At 41.9% G+C, this 20,380-nt stretch overlaps 1 protein-coding gene across 2 annotated transcripts in view; it reads right to left on the reverse strand.

Moving 5' to 3' along the window:
* Nucleotides 1-20,380, reverse strand: part of PTPRN2 (protein tyrosine phosphatase receptor type N2) — a 1,309,069-nt gene that overhangs the window by 37,971 nt on the left and 1,250,718 nt on the right. For both annotated transcript variants that reach the window (XM_073581608.1, XM_073581607.1), the window contains 2 exons: nucleotides 17,494-17,613; nucleotides 15,021-15,187 (listed from right to left, as the gene is read on the reverse strand). In XM_073581608.1, coding sequence (XP_073437709.1) covers nucleotides 15,021-15,187; nucleotides 17,494-17,613 — 287 coding nt within the window. The remainder of the gene's footprint in view (nucleotides 1-15,020; nucleotides 15,188-17,493; nucleotides 17,614-20,380) is intronic.

Raw genomic sequence — 20,380 nt, forward strand, 5'->3', positions numbered from 1 at the left:
ATTTTTAGTGCTTTAATATTAGAATCTAAAGACTGTGTGGAATGTAACAAGTAATATCCCACCCTATCCAACAAATGATGCAATAGACCACATTGCAATGTAGGTTTTTCTCAACTCCGGTGCTCAAGTACCCTTAAAGTAGTTGTCCAGTCAAAACCAACAAGTCTGCAGTGACTCTTTGTGACTTCAGATTTATGAATCCCCCACAGCACAACCACTGTGTGCTGCGGGGATTCGTTGGTTTCAGAATGGGGACCGGAGGGTATGAATGAGTTATACATACTCCCGGCCAGTGGGGGACAACCTCAGTCCATACACTTGACCTCTAGTCGCACATGCCCACTGACCCGCTGTGTCACTAAAAGGGGCACGGCATCGGAGCTTCCCATTTCAGCCGTAGGCAAAACGCACGTCGGGCAGGTGCAATAAGTATTAGTATTATTTTTCCACTATTACTTACCATCTGTCTGCATATTTTTATTTTTGGGCATCCTATCTTGCCATACCATTTACATAACTTTGTCTTACATGAGGTATGTCTGTGCCACATATGCAGCTCTTTATAGAGTCATTACTCATCTAGCACTGACTCCACTCACTTTCTAAATTATTAGGTTCCTCTGAAACAGGTTGTTTTATGTACTAATGTGGCGCCCCTGAGGCTCAGTCACCACAGAGGTACTGCACCTCCTCCTGAGGTGTGGTGCCCCACCATCCAGGTAAGTTGGAGGCTCCTGACCACGCTCCAACACTCGCACCCCACACAACAGAATAGTTCAGCAAAGCCACATTGCGGCTCCCTGCTTGGAGTGTAGCAGAGCACCCTGCTTGGAACACGAAACGTGCTGGGAGGCGGGTGGAGTTGAGAATACATAAAAGAGCGGGAATGTTTAGGATTACAGGTCAGTCTGGGAGAGGAAGCCACTCAGAGAGGAGTGAGGAAAGAAGATCCCGGAGAGAGGGATGGAGGAAGGAGGTGCTGCAGCAGACCTCAGTGATCTGGGTCTGCTGGCACGGGAAAGGAAAGAAGGAGAAAGACATTGAACTGAAACCTGAGCTTCCATAAGTGAGAGAGATTAACACGGAACGAAGGAGAAAAAGGGAACAGAGAGGACGTGGGTTAGGAGAGAACCCTGCCTAGAAGTTCTAAGCGCAACGCCGGGGCCCGGTCCCCGAGGTTGTATGGATGCTAATGGTCCTGCAGCAGACACCGGTGGAGTAGTGGGCTGTAAATGCACTACTCCCATCTAAGACTTGGGGGCACAACAGCAACTTGGATAGTGAGCCGGGACTCAGGAGTGAGGAGTACCCGAAGCAGGCTACAGCTGTCTGCCGTACAAGTAGAGTTCTTGGGAACATCTGTCAGGAGTAACTCCAGTGTAACTCAGTACTAGGAGATCTTCACACAAAAAGGCGCTATAAGAGGAGACGTTCAGAAAGGTACATGTTGGCGGAGCGTTGGAAGGGAGCATTCCATCTGACCTGGAGGTTGATTGAGCCTCGGACCCGGAGGACACAGTATGGAGGCAGGCACCTGTGTGTACTACAGACTGTGAGTAAAGCTTTGGAACTACAAGCCCTGGTGTCCTCCATTGATTCTTGCGTCAACACACCCAGCACTGCTACATCTGGGTACCAACTTCCACATCGCTTGTGCCTCTCCTCTAACTCCACATCTACACTGTCCTGGGGCTACAGCTTCACCTGTGGGGAGCTTCACCATCTTGGCTGCAACACACCACCAGCCCCAGACGATCTGCAAGCAGCGTCGGCTTAACATCTCACTTGCCGAACACCACAGGTGGTGTCACAAACTATTCCATTAACTAAATTTCACCATTTCAATTCCCCCATTACTTGGGCGCCCAGGGCCACGGACCGGGTCACTGCTGCTGTGACACATCCCGCTGACACCGGCCCGGTACCGAGTACCCTACAGCCCTGGGAGGGCGACCCAACTAACATCTCTTTTTACATTTACTGAGAATCACTGTCTCTGCACATGCCACTTTACTTTCTACAATCTTTACCTACGGCATAACTATATGCAAATCTATGAAATTTATGGTGTTTTACAATTTCTTTTGTACCTTATGCGAGTTGATGACCTTTGGCTTATCCAGCCCCTGTACTTTAACTTCATGAGGACTTTTTCTCTTTTTCATTTTATTCCCACTGTTTCTATGTTTACTGTTTTAATCATGTAACTAATAAAAGATTGTATTACTCTTGATATATTGGCTGTGTATCATGTTTATAGGCATTCCATTTTATTGCAGGGGGTCTGACTATAGCCAGCCTTGATGGACAACTGTTTGAAAGGACAATGGCTTGCTGGTGAACATGGCATCTTCAATGATTACCAGTCATAGCTCCATATTTGTATGGACCAAGCATGGCTGCTAGTGAAAGAAGAGAGCTGTATCTCGTAAGCAATGAAGGGGCGTCAAAGCTCACTGTGTATTCTTCAACTAGCTGAACTAAAGGCTAAAACAGCACAAAATCAGCTTTATTCTCAGGAGCAATGGAGGTCTCAAAGGTGAGGCCAATAGCAATCATAAAGCGATGACATATCCAGTTATATAAGGTGGAGGCCACTATTCCAACTTGTCTAAATTATACTATTCCTGTACTACTCTACTACAACCCGTGAGTCATAAACAGGAACCTATTCCACCTAGTTACAAATTTACAGGTTCTGCTTAAAAAAACCATTTCATTAGTAAACATACAGGGTTATTCGTCTTTAGCCTTATTTGATCTGTGTAAACCGCTGAAGCCCCTTATTACAAAAAATTTAGTCAAATCAAAATACATTTACATGTTCCATATGCTCCAGTATCTGAAATAATGTCTATTGGAATTTTTTTTTTTTTTTTGCATAATAATAGTTAAAAAAAAAGTGTAAAATGATATATAAATGCGAAATTCAATACATTCCATTAGTATAAACACAAACAATAGCATTAATAACAGGTAATACAACATTGTCTGCTCATGAAGAATCATTATTACAATACATAGATGTGTGTATATATAAATATATATATATATATACAGTACATATGCAAATATACGGTATATATCCATAAATATACATATGTATATATGTATATATATACACATATTAACACAAGATAGTCTGTTCATGAGGAATCATTATTACAATACACAGCTATGTATACCGCTCAAAAAAATAAAGGGAACGCTATAACATAGGACGTGGTATTTTAGTGTTCCCTTTATTTTTTTGAGCAATATATATATATAAATATATATACATACATATGCAACTATATATGCACAAATATATATATATATATATTTGCACACACATATATACATTTATATATATATATATATATATGCAAAAATATATATAGTATATATAGTAATATATATATTTATATACACATCACAATCGCATGTAATGTAATATATGATGCACAATCACCTTAGCATTCATTGTGAACGTGACTTTAGGTAAATGCTTTTTTTCTTTCCCATGAATTGAAAATACTTAAGGATTAATTGCAGAGGCCTAAATAAATCTATAACCAAGCATTTCATTCTGTCAGTGCAAAAAATGATAACCACAAGCCGGCCTCGTTCACCGCAGAACATGTATTATTAATGTGTACACACAGGAAAGACAGAGAGAAAGGGAGAGAGAATGATTAGTGATACAAACCAAACCCCTTGGTTCAATGAATGAAAAGAAACTCGTCATGCAAACCGTCAGCAAGCAAAGGTCAAAGGTCGTTAGAGGCACAGAAAAGGGGCTTCCATATTGTCCCCGCAGCAGAGTGACAGTTTCCAATGATCACTTTTGTGACTATGCAACTGGGCTCATATTACTAGCTGCAACATCACAAAAATGACACTGGCAACTGCTAATTAGCTGGCAAAATAAGGATTTAACCATTTTCAAAATGAGCGGTTGTTAGTAAATGCCAATGTGTGTACAGCAAACAAAAATAAATAAAAAAAAGTCAATTTTTTTATCATTAATATTTTGTGTTTTTGTTTTTTTTTTAACCTAAGGCGTTGCAAGCAATTGTAGCTCATATTGTGTTTTGTTTTCACACAACGGTAGGGAAAAGATTATCGATAGTGGTCAATATTAGCTCTGTTTAACCGTACAAAGCAGATGCCAAGGTGACCTTTGTTGTGAGGTTTCTTAATAACTTACAATTTTTTTTTCTGTCCATCAAGTAAACTTTGCATTACATAGTAATAACACGAGACATTTACGGCAATTATTGACGTTACAGTTTGTTCAATTCGATTTGATTTCACATTAGAAACAATTACACTCACAAATTAACAGTAGTAAAATGAAAAAATAAACACATTTTGAAATCGGAAAATAATTAAAAAGAGGCAAGTGGGATAAAAGTCATTGTTATCTAGGAACAACGCACAATCTGGTTTATAAGCATTTTTACTACATGAACCTTATTTTGACTGTTTTACATTTCTGATTTTACTGACTGGATGACATCAGAGAACATGGGTAAGCTATGGGCAGTTTCTCCATACAGTGTGTATCACAACTCAAAGCTTAGTGGTAGATTTCTGGTATTATTACAATGTTTTCTTTGCAGCTTTTAGATAAATAACTATGAATTGATAGTACAATTTGGACAATTCAATTGGACCCCAAAAACCACAGACCCTCCAAAGACCACAGACCCTCCAATGACCACAGACCCTATGATTGGTACACAAGCATTACTGACCTTACAATTGGGACACTGAAAGGCCACAGTTCCAACAATTCAGACACCCAAAGACTGTAGAGCCTACAATTGAGATACCCAAGGACCACAGACTCTACAATTAGGACACCCAAAGACTACAGACCCTACAATAAGGACACCCAAAAACTACGGATCATACAATTAGGACACCCGAAGACTACACATCTTACAATTGAGACACCAAAGGACCACACACCCTAAAACTTGGAAACTCAAAGACCACGCACAATACAATTGGGATACCCAAAGACTACAGATGCGAGGGGTAAGGCATGGAGGGGCACAAAATAGGCAAAGGGGATCCTAGCTCCAAAAAGGAACAAGACCGTGATCTAAAATTTCTGAATGCCAACCTCAAAAGTTGTCAATTATGCTTATAAGCTATCCAAAATTACTGATCATAACATATACACACTGAGTTACACAAAGTTCTTCAATATCCTGCTATATTTGCTACCTATATAGTATGCAGCCAAGTAGGAGGACAAGATCCTGCACAGCCCACAACCATTCCGGATTATCCCTGGTATGGTGGATGTTAAGATGAAAGGAGATCTCTTGTCAAGATGGTTGTTGTGCAAAGCATTAGCATTTGAGCTGTGGTTTAACAATTAACCACTAGAAATACGAACGGGAATCTATCAAGTTCTTCATATGTAATCGGAGAGCAGCACAAAGTAGAGACAGAGACCTTGATTCTAGCAATGTAATCACTTAAGGTACTGTCACACTTAGCGATGCACCAGCGATCCCGACAAACGATATGACGTGGTCAGGATCGCTGGTGCATCGCTAAGTGGTCGCTAGTGATCTGCCACACAGGCAGATCTCACCAGTGACATCGCAGCGGTCGGGGGTCGCTACTTACGTGTCAGATGAGGCGATGAAGACGTCCTCCCGCCCGCGTCCACGCGTCGCTCGTCGTCAGCTTCCTGCTGGGCCTCCTGCTGACTCAGGACGTTCTCGCGCGATCAGTGATAATCGGCGGGGGAGCCGGTCGGAGGTAAGTATCAGACATAGCGATATCGCTAGTGATATCGCTAGCAAAACCAGAGACGTTATAGCAATATTGCTAGCGATATCGCTTAGTGTGACGGGGCCTTTACTTTACTGGATTGCTACAGTTTGATAAAATCTGCTTTATCTGCTAAAGATATATTAATTCTCCGAATAACCCCACCCACACCATTGACAGGCAGCTTTCTGTGTACACTGCGCATAGGCAGAAAGCTTCCAATCAGTGGTGGGGATGGGTTTGGGCTATAAGGCAGCATGTTTACTAGTCATCTAGTGATAATCTCCTGCTAATAAAACAGTGATTGTATAAAAACTACACTAAGCAGCCAAGTAAGTGACACATCACTGGAATTAGGGTCTCTGTCTCTATGTTATATTGCTCTCAGATTAAATGGCAAAACTTGGTGACAGATTGTATATGTATATCTTTCTAGCTCATTTCTGTATTTATCTATCTACATGCTAAAGAGTGCAACAGCCACTGTGCGCACGAACATATATGCAAACACTGAATACATGGCATTTAAATTGCATTCTACAATATAAACTATACTTACTGATGAGTACAAATGAATTGGCCAATTTGGGCACTAAGTACCTCAGTTTAATAGGTATATTCTATATGACAGCAATGCATTTCATTTTCATATATTCCATGAATGAGCATTCCTTGGTGCACACAGCGGCTGCTGCACTATTTGATATGTGTATATTGCAGTCACTGCAGATTGCACCTGTTCACATTTGCTTCCTTCTGTGAAGAGGTAGTGGTCAGATTTTGCTTATACTTTTCTATCTACTGAATATTTGACTAGCTATGATTTGTTTTTGGCCTCACCTATAGTAGTTTTGTGTCATTTTGTTTTTAAATATATCCATATGTTAATTCCTTATACATACGCTATCTAATATCTATCTATCTCTCAGTCTATCTATCTATCTATCTATCTTTCTAATTAAATCGATATTGTCCAAATATCACCTCATCGCACTTCCAAACCTATTTACAATACATAGCATGGCCGTAAAAGCCATTACCAAAAGAAGAGAACCATATTCTGTAAAACTTATTGTTTATTTAATTCATTATTAAAAAAAATCCATAAAATGCTACTTCAGTATAATCACAGCAAATATACCCCAAACTAAAGGGGACACCAGCCATTGATACAATGTTACAGTGTTAACCAATAATATTAATCAATAAATGGGGACAAAAAGATATGGCTGGACATATAAATTTTAGATTTTAGGCAGGAAAAAATCATTTAAGTCATCACAATCAGGGATTTCACAATTCAATGTGGGGAACAATGGCAATTTATATAGTAAAACCAGTGCAAAAAAGCATCTCCATAAGCCCCATGTATCCCCATACGTTATGTCCCTACACCATGACACAGTCTATTATCTACCTAATAATGCCCAGTAAATAGCCAAATGGCAAAGAGATGTATAACAAGTCCCCAATACAATCAAATATGCATATCACAATGAAATTACTTACTTAATTTACCCAGAGTAAGGTGTAAAGCTGGTGGCGGTGAACCTCTGCTCCCCGACGCGCGTTTCACCCGCTTGCTTCTTCCGGGGGCGTCTATCTATCTATGTAACTGTCTATCTCATATCTATCTATCTATCTCATATCTATCCCATGTCTATCTATCTATCTATCTATCCCATATCTATCCCATATATCAATAAATCTCATATCTATCTATCTATCTATCTATCTATTCATCTATCTATCCCATATCTATCTATACATCAATAAATCTCATATCTATCTATCTATCTATTTATCCCATATCTATCTACCTATCCCATATCTATCCTATATCTATCTATCTATCATTTTGCTCTTTCGTTTTATGTTTTCTTGCAGTACCTTCAGTAGTTTTACCATTGTATATAAACACATCCATGTTACTTTTTTCTGCAGATGCTATGTAACATTTGTATCTCTTTCTATCTTCTGTGTTACTTTTCTGCCATGTTCCCACTGACCTAGAACATATGTCTGTTACTTTTTTACATATTTATTGTCAGGGCAGAATCCTCTTTCAGCTTTTCTTGGTCATTCACAGTAACACTCGACCTCTTGATCTCTCTGAGTTCTATTACGATAATATAATTTGGATCACATACAAGCCCTAACCTCAGGAGACCTTTCTGGCCACAGCTGGCAGTCTACTTCATGGCTGGAGTATTAATGTAACAAATCAAACATTATTAAGTTATCGTCTATGGTCCTAAGACTGGAAACAGTGGAACAGAACAGATGTAAAAAAGCTGAATCTGACATTGAACTGATTTTGTTGAGAACCATGATATCTAATGAAAATAGCAGAGATTTATCTGAGACCCTATAGAAAATTAGATATAGTGCCAATGACAAATTTAGCCCTGCCATACAGAGAATTTTAGCTCTGCTGTATGATTTGCGATTTTTGCCCATTTCGTGCACAAAATCAGATGCCTTATTGACGAATTAGAGGTTCATCAGCCGCCAATCTAATCAAATGTAATGTAAAAATAATACTAAAATATAATATAAAAATAATCCTCCTGTGCACATTAGTCTGTGATTAGAAAATGAGACTTGTTTAGCTATTGCAATCATGAAAAATTGTCATCCTGAATCTCAATTTTGGAATCGGAATTACAGGAAATTGCTCTAGAAGTTTTGCTACAATGTCAAGATGACCTGAAATGCGCTGCGGTGTGCAGCTAACTCTCAGGATGCGCTCTTTCTGGGCTCTTTTAGTCTTAAAAGGGTTTTCTAGTTCTAAGTACAAAAAGCTTAACGTGTACCTGTTGTTTCAGGTGATTTTTTTAGAATAAGCTGTCATAGGTACATGAGGAATAACATTGTTTCCACCATAATACGATTTGTATCCTGCATTGTTCACCACTTTTCCCCTCTGCATGCTTACATCTTAGGCCAGTTTCACATTTGCGCTTCAGGGCGCAGCGACGGCCTGCGCACGGCCGCCGCTAAGCCCCGCCCCTGCCGCATCTCCGCCGGTAGCTCCGCCTCCGGGCGCATGACGCTGAATGCGTCCCCTATCTTTATCACTGAGGAAGCAGGCCGTGCGCAGTATGCATTTGGCGGCGCCTGCGTCCTTTTGACGGTGCGCCGAGCGCAACCAAATTGCAACAGGTTGCGTTTGGCGCTGGTCGGCGCACCGTCAAAAGGACGCAGGCGGCGCAAAAACGCATACTGCGCACGGCCTGCGTCCTCAGTGATAAAGATAGGGGACGCATGACGCATGCAGCGTCATGCGCCCGGAGGCGGAGCTACCGGCGGAGGCACGCAGGGGGCGGGGCTTAACGGCGGCCGTGCGCAGGCAGTCGCTGCGCCCTGAAGCGCAAATGTGAAACTGGCCTAATTTGTAATTGTCTCTGAGCTGGTGGGTGGTGACTAGCTGATGTGATGTCTCATACACTGCACACAGAAATATGAAGGCACGTAATGTGACGTCCCTGATTGTAAGTAATTGTATCTGTTGGTGTCCTGTTTAAACCAGCAACTTCCCCTTTACGTTAGCAGAAGCCGAAACACGTTGGAGTGGAGTGAGGGGGCTGTATCACTCTTATGGGTTCATTGAAACTTCTCTGCTCACCATGATGGGATTTCTGTAATACCATTTTGGCACTGTGCAATGTTTATTCAAATATTGATTATATTATTTTTTGTCACTGGACATAATACTTTAAATTTATTTATTACATTGTGCACTTATGAATTTTCATGCACAGTGCACTTTATATATCTGAACTGATGATGTACTATACTATCTTTTTCATCATGGCACATCTTCCCTCCCTCTTAATAAACCCCCTTTTTATCTTGTCGTTTGTGTCCTATATTTTTTTTTTAATATGTCATTCTTTTTTAATTAATAAAGTGACTTATTTGACATTATTGCCTGGTTTTGAATACATTTTGTCGGTTTACCTATTGTTGGTATTCGTAGGCTGTTATGATCAAATATTTTGGTATTTCCTTCTTATGTAGGTTTTCTATATAGCACTAGTACATGTTCACAAGCAGCAACATAGAGGATACTATGTAGCAGTACTGAACATTGCAGCTGTGAATCCAGCTCTGGAATGAGATAAAACACTTACTAGAGAGAAGCAGCAAGATACCTGATAGACCTAAATAGATAGCTGTAACCTGAGCCTTGTCTACCATGTTTTGACAAAGGCTAGCAATATTTTTCTATAGTGAATGATGAGTTTAGGAGACGGGTAGAGAAGTGGCTCATAAATGGAGAACAAAGCAAGTTTCTTTGATAAGATATAATACAAAGTTTCTTGCTCTATTGATTTATGCAGTTTTTTGGAAACAACAATACCGATCAACTGAGAGTAAGTCCAGAAAATATCTGTCCCCATGATCTCTACTTGACTTTATAAATAAATGCTTAGGCCATCCTCAGTTGAGCACTGGCGCTGCATGTGGTGAGGAGGCTAGGACCCACAATTGAGCTTTTCCACTTATTTCAGATTTTATGCTTCCTCCGGAGACACCACGGAGGAAAGGATTAATGTTATTGTTATAACTCAGTGACAGGCAGGCAACCTCGCACACAGTCAGATAAATGGATTTACCCAAGACCACAGTCCGCACCAGTGACAGAGGCAGGAATTGAACCGATGACCTTGCGCATCAGAGAACAGTTCCTCCTTAACCAATATGTCACATCTTATCAAAAGGCTTTTACAATTTGCAAAAAAAAAAAAAAAAAAAAAATGACTAACCCAGAGACATTAAAGGTCAGCACTCTCCCCGCATAACCCCTGTTATTTCTGTGATATGATGAGCAGAGGCCACGCGTAAAAGCCTGGCACAAAGTGGTAACGCCGGCTGATTAAGTGTCAAGTGCCCATTCTACACCATAATTACGCGCTTTTACTGTATGTAGCATTTACAAAGTATGTGCACTACATCCAGAACAGTCCGCTCCTTCCCTAGGCAACTTCTGCAAGATGCCAGGAAACCTTCTACAACATTTACGGATTTCTAATAATAGGACCTGATTTTCCCCAATTTTCTCAGTGTGACATCAAGTATAATTAAGCAGCGCATATTGAGATTGGAGGTACATACAAAGAACACAATTAGCATTTTCCTCTTGTCCTGCTTTACATACAAGTGCTGAACGTGCCAATTATGTGTCATGGTCGTCTGGACATTGTAACAATTTGATTCAGGATAATACAATCATTTTATATGCAGTCCTATGTAAATCGCATCGCCATATCACGTTCAATGAGAACTGGCACACAAAGCTCAACTCTGCTACATCAGTAGACGGATCTGATAAAATCATTGTATGACCATGTTTTCTCCTGTGCAGGTTATTGGTCACCTGAATACACACTATACAAAATCTCTCTAATCGATAAATAATCAGATACAGATGTAACGGGCTGAAAAGAACCTGTCTGGCTCGCTGCGGAGCCGTTCATTTACTTCTTTGTATTCGTCCGGCGGCGTTAAACAACTTTCATATAAATGTCTCTTTTGTTACATGTGAATGCTACAATAGTTCAGCACCAGCATTTGGATATAGTGGCCCCTGCACCTTTTCTTTGTTTTGTCTTCAGCTCTTTTCATAGTTTCTTCCATCGGAGTAGCTATAAAGACAGCAGACATAGCAACCGGTCACACAGCCAACAACTGGAGAGAAGGGAGGAAGCTCCAAAAAGACACGTATAAAGTAAGAGCTGTCTATAGACAGTGGAAGGGGGCGCTATCGATCCCATTATTCCTGTACGGTCACATCACTACATTACTCCTGTATTGTGACATTATGTGTTTATTATACCTGCATGTAGATATTGCGGCTGCTAGACAGCCTGAATACATGCAGGGATTGCCTGTTTGTTAGCGAATCATGTATTCAGGCTGTTTAGCAGCCGCAAATCATGCAGCTATGGGGACTCAGACATAATTTATGAGCACACCCAAAATACTCAGAGAACACCCGAAAAACTCGAGTAGCGAGCACACTCGCTCATCACTAGGTATAACTGTGTGCATTATTTCTGCACTGTGATAGTATTTGTAATTATTACATCCTTATATTATCCAAATAATATATAGAAGGTGATCATAGTGGAGTTGGGGTGCATTTTTAATTTTGAATTGGGGCCCCTTGATTATTTGTTAGGTCCCTGCTTCCTTCTGAGCATGAAGATATAAAATGATTCTGAGATTGAAATGGAGTCTGATGCAGAGATAATGCCCCTTATTGTGGCCAGCTTTGTACAGATAGTGTTACCCTGCAGTGTACTTCTACTGTGTGGCAGCCATAGTTCCTTTGGAGCTATGTCTGTGGAGTGGTGTGCCTGGAGCCATGACTTTGCCTGGTTGCAAGGGTGATGCTGGGCGCCTGGATGGCAGGGTTGATGGTTGCAGGGGTGATGCTGGGCACCTGGATGGCAGGGGTGATGGTTGCAGGGGTGATGGCGGGCGCCTAGATGGCAGGGGTGATGGTTGCAGGGGTGATGCTGGGCGCCTGGATGGCAGGGGTGATGGTTACAGGGGTGATGGTTGGCGCCTGGATGGCAGGGGTGATGGTTGCAGAGGTGATGGCGGGCGCCTGGATGGCAGGGGTAATGGTTGCAGGGGTGATGGAGGGCGCCTGGATGGCAGGGGTGATGGTTGCAGGGGTGATGGCGGGAGCCTGGATGGCAGGGGTGATGGTTGCAGGAATGATGGAGGGCGCCTGGATGGCAGGGGTGATGGTTGCAGGGGTGATGGTGGGCACCTGGATGGCAGGGGTGATGGTTGCAGGAATGATGGAGGGCGCCTGGATGGCAGGGGTGATGGTTGCAGGGGTGATGGTGGGCACCTGGATGGCTGTATATGTAGGCACAATATCGCTGCAGCATTGGTCCCATGCAGCAGGACACTTAATAGCATAGGGTCTCAATGCGGAGGCGGCATTGATGTTGCGGTGGGCTTATACACTCTGACCAAATTAAAATCCTCTTGTTCATTTTTTAGTGCCTGGCTGCAGTATATCAGTGTATAATATATGGATGTGCGGTTTGTGTCTTTTTTGTTCTTTTATGGTATACAGTATTTTGCTGCTAATCTCTCTACGCAATTAATAATATAGCTAGATACAGACTACTGAAGCATCAGTGAGTACATGTCGGCATTGGCCGCACCGGCCTGCTCACTCTGAATGTGCTATAATGACACGACATAGGTATAATAATACAATCACAGCACGGTTATTTCATTATTGAATACAGGAAGGTGCAAAGAACAAGTCTGTACCTGCGAAAATCTAGCAGTGAGCGCGTCGAAGTTGGCACACAGTTTATATTTTACTTTTTTATTTTAGGATATTTGTGTTTTTTGCTTTTTGTTTTCTCTGTGTAATGGTCATGTGTTAATATGCACTTACATTGTGCATACACATTAACTTATTTTTTCAGTTCAGACTCCAGTTTTTCATTCATTTCACTGTGCACTTTGTGCATATATGGGTGTGGCCGCCCTCTTTCTGAGCTGGGAAATCCATCCTGTCTGGCCTAAGCTTTTACTAGTGGTTCAGTCCCTCAGTCCTTGTTCACATTCACGTCACTTGGCAAGTGAAAAGGTTTTAAATACTAGAGTAGGGACTGTCCCACAAGGGTTGCCTTGACGTGGCGGGATGGCTTGTACATTATTTTGATCAAAAATTATGTTTACTAAATACCCTTATTATTATTACTACCTTTATGCATTATTTGCAGTTAATTTTTTATTTTTTTTATTTTAGGATATTTGTGTTTTTTGCTTTTTGTTTTCTCTGGTTAATGGTCATGTGTTAATATGCACTTACATTGTGCATACACATTAACTTACTTTCTCAGTTCAGACTCGAGTTTTTTATTACTCCTCTATTGTGACATTATGTGTTTATTATACCTGCATGTAGATATTGCGGGTGCTAGACAGCCTGGCTACATGCAGGGATTGCCTGTTTGTTGTAAGCGAATCATGTATTCAGGCTGTTTAGCAGCCACAAATCATGCAGCTATGGGGACTCAGCCATAATTTACGAGCACACCCAAAATACTCGGAGAACACCCGAAAAACTCGAGTAGCGAGCACACTCGCTCATCACTTGGTATAACTGTGTGCATTATTTCTGCACTGTGATAGTATTTGTAATTATTACATCCTTATATTATCCAAATAATATATAGAAGGTGATCATAGTGGAGTTGGGGTGCATTTTTAATTCTGAACTGGGGCCCCTTTATTATTTGTTAGGTCCCTGCTTCCTTCTGAGCATTAAGATATAAAATGATTCTGAGATGGAAATGGAGTCTGATGCAGAAATAATGCCCCTTGTTGTGGCCAGATTTGTACAGATAGTGTTACCCTGCAGTGTACTTGTACTGTGTGGCAGCCATTGTTCCTTTGGAGCTTCGTCTGTGGAGTGGTGTGCCTGGAGCCATGACTTTGCCTGGAGCCATGACTCTGCCTGGTTGCAAGGGTGATGCTGGGTGCCTGGATGGCAGGGTTGATGGTTGCAGGGGTGATGCTGGGCGCCTGGATGGCAGGCTTGATGGTTGCAGTGGTGATGCTGGGCGCCTGGATGGCAGGGGTGATGGTTGCAGAGGTGATGGTGGGCGCCTGGATGGCAGGGGTGATGGTTGCAGAGGTGATGGTGGGCGCCTGGATGGCAGGGGTGATGCTGGGCTCCTGGATGGCAGGGGTGATGGTTGCAGGGGTGATGGTGGGCGCCTGGATGGCAGGGGTGATAGCTGCAGGGGTGATGGTGGGCACCTGGATGGCTGTACATGTAGGCACAATGTCGCTGCAGCGTTGGTCCCATGCAGCAGGACACTTAATAGCATATGGTCCCAATTCGGGGGCGGCATTGATGTTGCGGTGGGCTTATACACTCTGACCAAATTAAAATCCTCTTGTTCAGTTTTTAGTGCCTAGCTGCAGTATATCAGTGTATAATATATGGATGTGCGGTTTGTGTCTTTTTTGGTCTTTTATGGTATACAGTATTTTGCTGCTAATCTCCCTATGCAATTAATAATATAGTTAGATACAGACTACTGAAGCATCAGTGAGTACATGTCGGCATTGGCCGCACCGGCCTGCTCACTCTGAATGTGCTATAATGACACGACATAGGTATAATAATACAATCACAGCACGGTTATTTCATTATTGAATACAGGAAGGTGCAAAGAACAAGTCTGTACCTGCGAAAATCTAGCAGAGAGCGCGTCGAAGTTGGCACACCATGGTCATTCCAGTTGAGGAAGTTAAACTGGGTGACTGTGCGGGTTTCATTAGTCTGTAGGTTTTTTAGATAGAAGCTTCTCACAAGGAAATCTTCACACCAGATATGCTCAGAGACAAGATTAACCTGCATGGGATTGGAGTCACAGGGCACAACTTAGGAACATTGACAAACATCTGCTTCACATTGCTGCACAAAATCCTCTGGAGGATCCCACACCTGGCTCACTCCTAGAAGCTCCATACTAATCCAAATCAAGGGCTTTATTTATAGAAGATTCTAAACCACCACCGAAAAGTGGAAACTCACAATCAGCTCCTCACAATTCACATCAATTTCCAATTAACGGAAGGTAAGCAGAGAAAGATGTCACGCAGAATATTTATGATGGATTATTCTATCTATATATCTATCTAGTATCTATCTATATCACATATCTATTTATCAATCTAATATTTAACAAAAGAAAGTGAAATAGCACCAGTCTTCCAAAATGCGGGTGCTGTCCATCAAGTCCACTGGCAAAAGCATAATAATAATAATATATAGGAGAAAAAGAGGTTGCACTCGAATCATCTAAAAAAAAAAATGAATATTTTATTATTCTATGCCAAAGGTACACATTTCATCTCAAGGCTCACACCTAGTGCCGAAATGTTGTGTACCTAGGAATACATTATCTATCTACACTGCGTGCAGAATTATTAGGCAAGTTGTATTTGAGAGGATTCTTTTTATTATTGAATAACAACTATGTTCTCAATCAACCCCAAAGACTCATAAATATCAAAACTTAATATTTTTGGAAGTTGGAGTGGGTTTTTTTTAGATTTGGCTATCTTAGGAGGATATCTTTTTTCAGGTAACTATTACTGTGCAAAATTATTAGGCAACTTAATAAAAACAAAATATATACCCATCTCACTTGTTTATTTTCACCAGGTAAACCAATATAACAACACAAAATTTAGAAATAAACATTTCTGACATTCAAAAACAAAACAAAAAAAAATCAATGACCTTTCTTTATGATGACACTCAAAAGCCTTCCATGCATAGATTCTGTCAGTTGCTTGATCTGTTTGCGATCAACATTGCGTGCAGCAGCCACCACAGCCTCCCTGACACTGTTCGGAGAGGTGTACTGTTTTCCCTCCCTGTAGATCTCACATTTTATGAGGGACCACAGGTTCTCTATGGGGTACAGATCATGTGAACAAGGGGGCCATGTCATTATTTTTTCTTCTTTTAGACCTTTACTGGCCAGCCACGCTGTGGAGTGTTTGGATGCATGTGATGGAGCATTGTCCTGCATGAAAATCATGTTTTTCTTGAACGATACCGACTTCTTCCTCTACCACTGCTTGAAGAACGTGTCTTCCAGAAACTGGCAGTAGGTCTGGGAGTTGAGCTTCACTCCATCCTCAACCCGAAAAGGTCCCACAAGTTCATCTTTGATGATACCAGCCCATACCAGTACCCCACCTCCACCTTGCTGGCATCTGAGTCAGAGTGGAGCTCTCTGCCCTTTACTGATTTAGCCTCAGGCCCATCCATCTGGCCCATCAACAGTCGCTCTCATTTCATCAGTCCATAAAACCTTAGAAAAATCAGTCTTAAGATATTTCTTGGCCCAGTCTTGACGTTTTATCTTATGTTTCTTGTTGAAAGGTGGTCATTTTTCAGCCTTCCTTACCTTGGCCATGTCCCTGAGTATGGCACACCTTGTCCTTTTTGATACTCCAGTACCGTTGCAGCTCTGAAATATGGCAAAACTGGTGGCAAATGGCATCTTGGCGGCTTGATGCTTGATTTCCTCAATTCATGGGCAGTTATTTTGTGCCTTTTTTTTATCAACACGCTTCTTGCGACCCTGTTGGCTATTTGCCATGAAACGCTTGATTGCTCGGTGATCACGCTTCAAAAGTTTGGCAATTTCAAGACTGCTGCATCCCTCTGCAAGACATCTCACAATTTTTGGCTTTTCAGAGTCCGTCAAATCTTTCTTCTGACCCATTTTGCCAAAGGAAAGGAAGTTGCCTAATAATTAAGCACACCTTATATAGGGTGATGATGTAATCAGACCACACCCCTCCTCATTACAGAGATGCAAATCACCTGATTTACATAATTGGCAGTTGGCTTTCAAGCCTATACAGCTCAGAGTAGGACAACATGTATAAAAAAGATGATGTGATCAAAATACTTTGCCTAATAATTCTGCACACAGTGTATTATCTAACTATCATCTATCCATCATCTATATATAATGGCAGCATTTCAGATGTAGGATAATAAAAAGCTTTAGAAGCTCCATTCATCAAACAATACTTTTTATTCATCATTGTCATTTTTATTAATTTATTGTCATTGTTGGTATAGGTTTATGTGCTGTAATCTCTATAATAAAGCGGGTAATAGGACATACATACCTCGTAGATGTGGTAGAGGTTGGAGCCTTCATCGGGCCAGTAGTGGTAACACTGTTTGACTCCGTTCTCTGCTAGTGATGTCAACATCACGATTACAACGCAGCCATTTTCCCACACCATCTGCAGACAAAAGAGAGACACACCGTGGCCACACTGCAACCGCTTAATTACTGCGTGACACGTGTAATTACAGCACTCAGACGCACAATCAAAACTCATTCCATTCAGTGCAAATTCAAATTTCATTTTCATTAGACACTTTTTCTCTGCAGCTGCTTCCAAGTCCCCGAGCGCAGCGCAGCATTTAGAAAATATGCCATTTAAATATTTTCTCTTTGTGGAAATTGCCGGCTTGAGCAGAAGGCAAATACCACAGAATTCAGGCCCTTGATATGGAGCTTGTATATTAATAAGGGATGTATGGCAGTAGGAGGAATCATGGAATACATCATCTCCACAATTACAGCAACCTTAATGTTCGCTTCTTTCGCAACCAAAGTTGAAAGAATTGAATTGCACATTATTATTATTATTATTATTATTATTGTTATTTAATTTATTTTATGGATGTAGAAGAGTTGCAATTTGTATTGAACTACTTGTATCTGTATCATTTTGTAAATTGTTAAAATGAAGTGGACGTATCTGATATTGCAATGAGTTGTGAAAAATGCACAGACAACATGAAATACAGGATTTACTGAAATATTAATGTGCAATCTTGCATTTCTCGGTTTATAGTTACAAACTACTTTTGGAAGATCTAGTATTCTTAAAACATTTGGATTTTATGTATTGGTAATACACCCATAGAAATATATGGGCTACACTTATATTTGTGTGCCTTTGATATTATACAGAGGCTTTTCTTGCCAATTTTTACAGAATCCATAATCAAAAAAATATTGTATCAGGCTGCAATGCACACAATATTACATATTCATGTTCCTTTAAAGGTATTCTAGGGGAGTAGGGGAGTACTTGATCGTATGCCAAGGTTACACATGTTGGCACATGAAATGCACATGACTCCATTATACAGAACAGTGCGGAATCAGTTACTAGATACTCATAATGTGCCATTCATCATACAGGTGTAGCAGAGGAAGCTGATGCCAGTGCTGCCTCTCCATTTCCAATAACTGCGCCCCTAAGTAGAGACTGTGTATCTCCATGCACTTAGGGGGCCTAAGGGATAAAAAGTCTTCTTGGAGAGCATAGTCTTCTTGGCATAGGGAGACTTATAGGCCATGCAATGCTCCCTTGGGAATTTAAACATGGAAATAGCCTCTCCAGGGAGAAAAAGGACAGGAAATTAAGTGTCATCTATTGGAAGTAGAACCCTAAAAGTCAATATCTTCCCAATAAAGAGCCTTGCTACATAACTTGGTAGCAATAGCCAAGTCAGAACCTCCATTTGCAAATATGTGTTCAGGGCTGTTTGCCCCTCATCAGTGCAAACTGATTTAGGATGGGTGAAAGGCCTCTGGCAGTGTGTTTAAAGCTTAAAATTTCTCCTTGTTGAGAGCACAAAGTCAACATAGGGAGACATATAGGCCACTTAAGGTACTGTCACACTTAGTGATGTACCAGCGATCCCGACCAGCGATATGACGCGGTCAGGAACGCTGGTACATCACTAAGTGGTCGCTAGTGAGCTGCCACTTAGGCAGATCTCACTAGCGACATCGCTGGGGACGGGGATCGCTACTTACCTGTCACACCAGGCGATCCTGCGTCCTCCCGCCCGGCTCCACGCGTCGCTCGCCTTCACAGCAGGAAGCGCTGCAGGAAGCTGACGACGAGAAACAGTCCTGAACGTTCTCGCGCGATCAGCGATAACCAGCGGGGGAGCGGGTCGCTGGTAAGTATCAGACACAGAGATATCGCTAGCAATATCGCTATAACGTCACTAGTTATAGCGATATTGCTAGCGATATCTCTTAGTGTGACATGCCCTTTAAATGGCCCATGGTCTGATGAGGTGATTTGTATAAATAAGTTCCCCAAGGAGCATTGAATGGTTTACAGGTCTCCTTAAAGGGAACCTGTCAGGTCCCCCATGCCCTCCAACCGAGCACCATTCCCTTATGCATCAGTACATCCCAGCCTAACCAACCCTGTATAACGTTTTTAGGTAAAATCAAGGTTTAAAAAAGCATTGATAAGGCCCCCATTTGCTATACTAATGAGTGCTTTGACTTGTCGATGGGGAGTAAGTGGCCCCAGACCAGTCAGCCCACTTTCCATGTTATCACACCCCTGTGGGCGTGATAACATAATTTGCAGGAGCTGCCGTGATAGTCGCTTATGCAAATCTGCTCATTCCAGCAGCGTCACTGCATCTCTGACGCCAGGTGTACGCTTTCCAGAGTCAGAGGCGTATTGCACATGACCATAATTTCAGAAGATGGCTTCCGGTCATGCGCAGTGCTACTCTGAAGCCAGGAAGCATACACTCGGCTTCAGAGATGCAGTGACGTGGCTTTGCTAGGATGAGGGGCAAATACCCCAAAACACATATCTACAAATGGAGCTTCTGGTTTGGTTTCTTATTCTTAAGGCCCCTTTACATTTAGCGATGCACCAGCGATCCCGACCACGATACGACCCGGTCAGGACTGCTGGTGCATCGCTAAATGGTCGCTAGTGAGCTGCCAAACAGGCAGATCTCACTAGCAATGCAGTAGCGGTCGGCGGTTGTACTTACCTTTCAGACGCAGCGATGATGTCTTCTTCCGCCCGCGTCCATGTCTCGCTCGTCGGCGCCAGCAGGAAGCCGACGATGAGAAATGGACCAGACCGATCTCGCGCGATCAGCGATAGCAGGGGAACCGGTCGGAGGTGAGTCTCACATGTAGCGATATCGCTAGCGATATCGATATCG

Source organism: Dendrobates tinctorius, unplaced genomic scaffold, assembly GCF_039654945.1.
Source record: "Dendrobates tinctorius isolate UK_male_01 unplaced genomic scaffold, ASM3965494v1 ptg000070l, whole genome shotgun sequence".
NCBI lineage: Eukaryota > Metazoa > Chordata > Amphibia > Anura > Dendrobatidae > Dendrobates > Dendrobates tinctorius.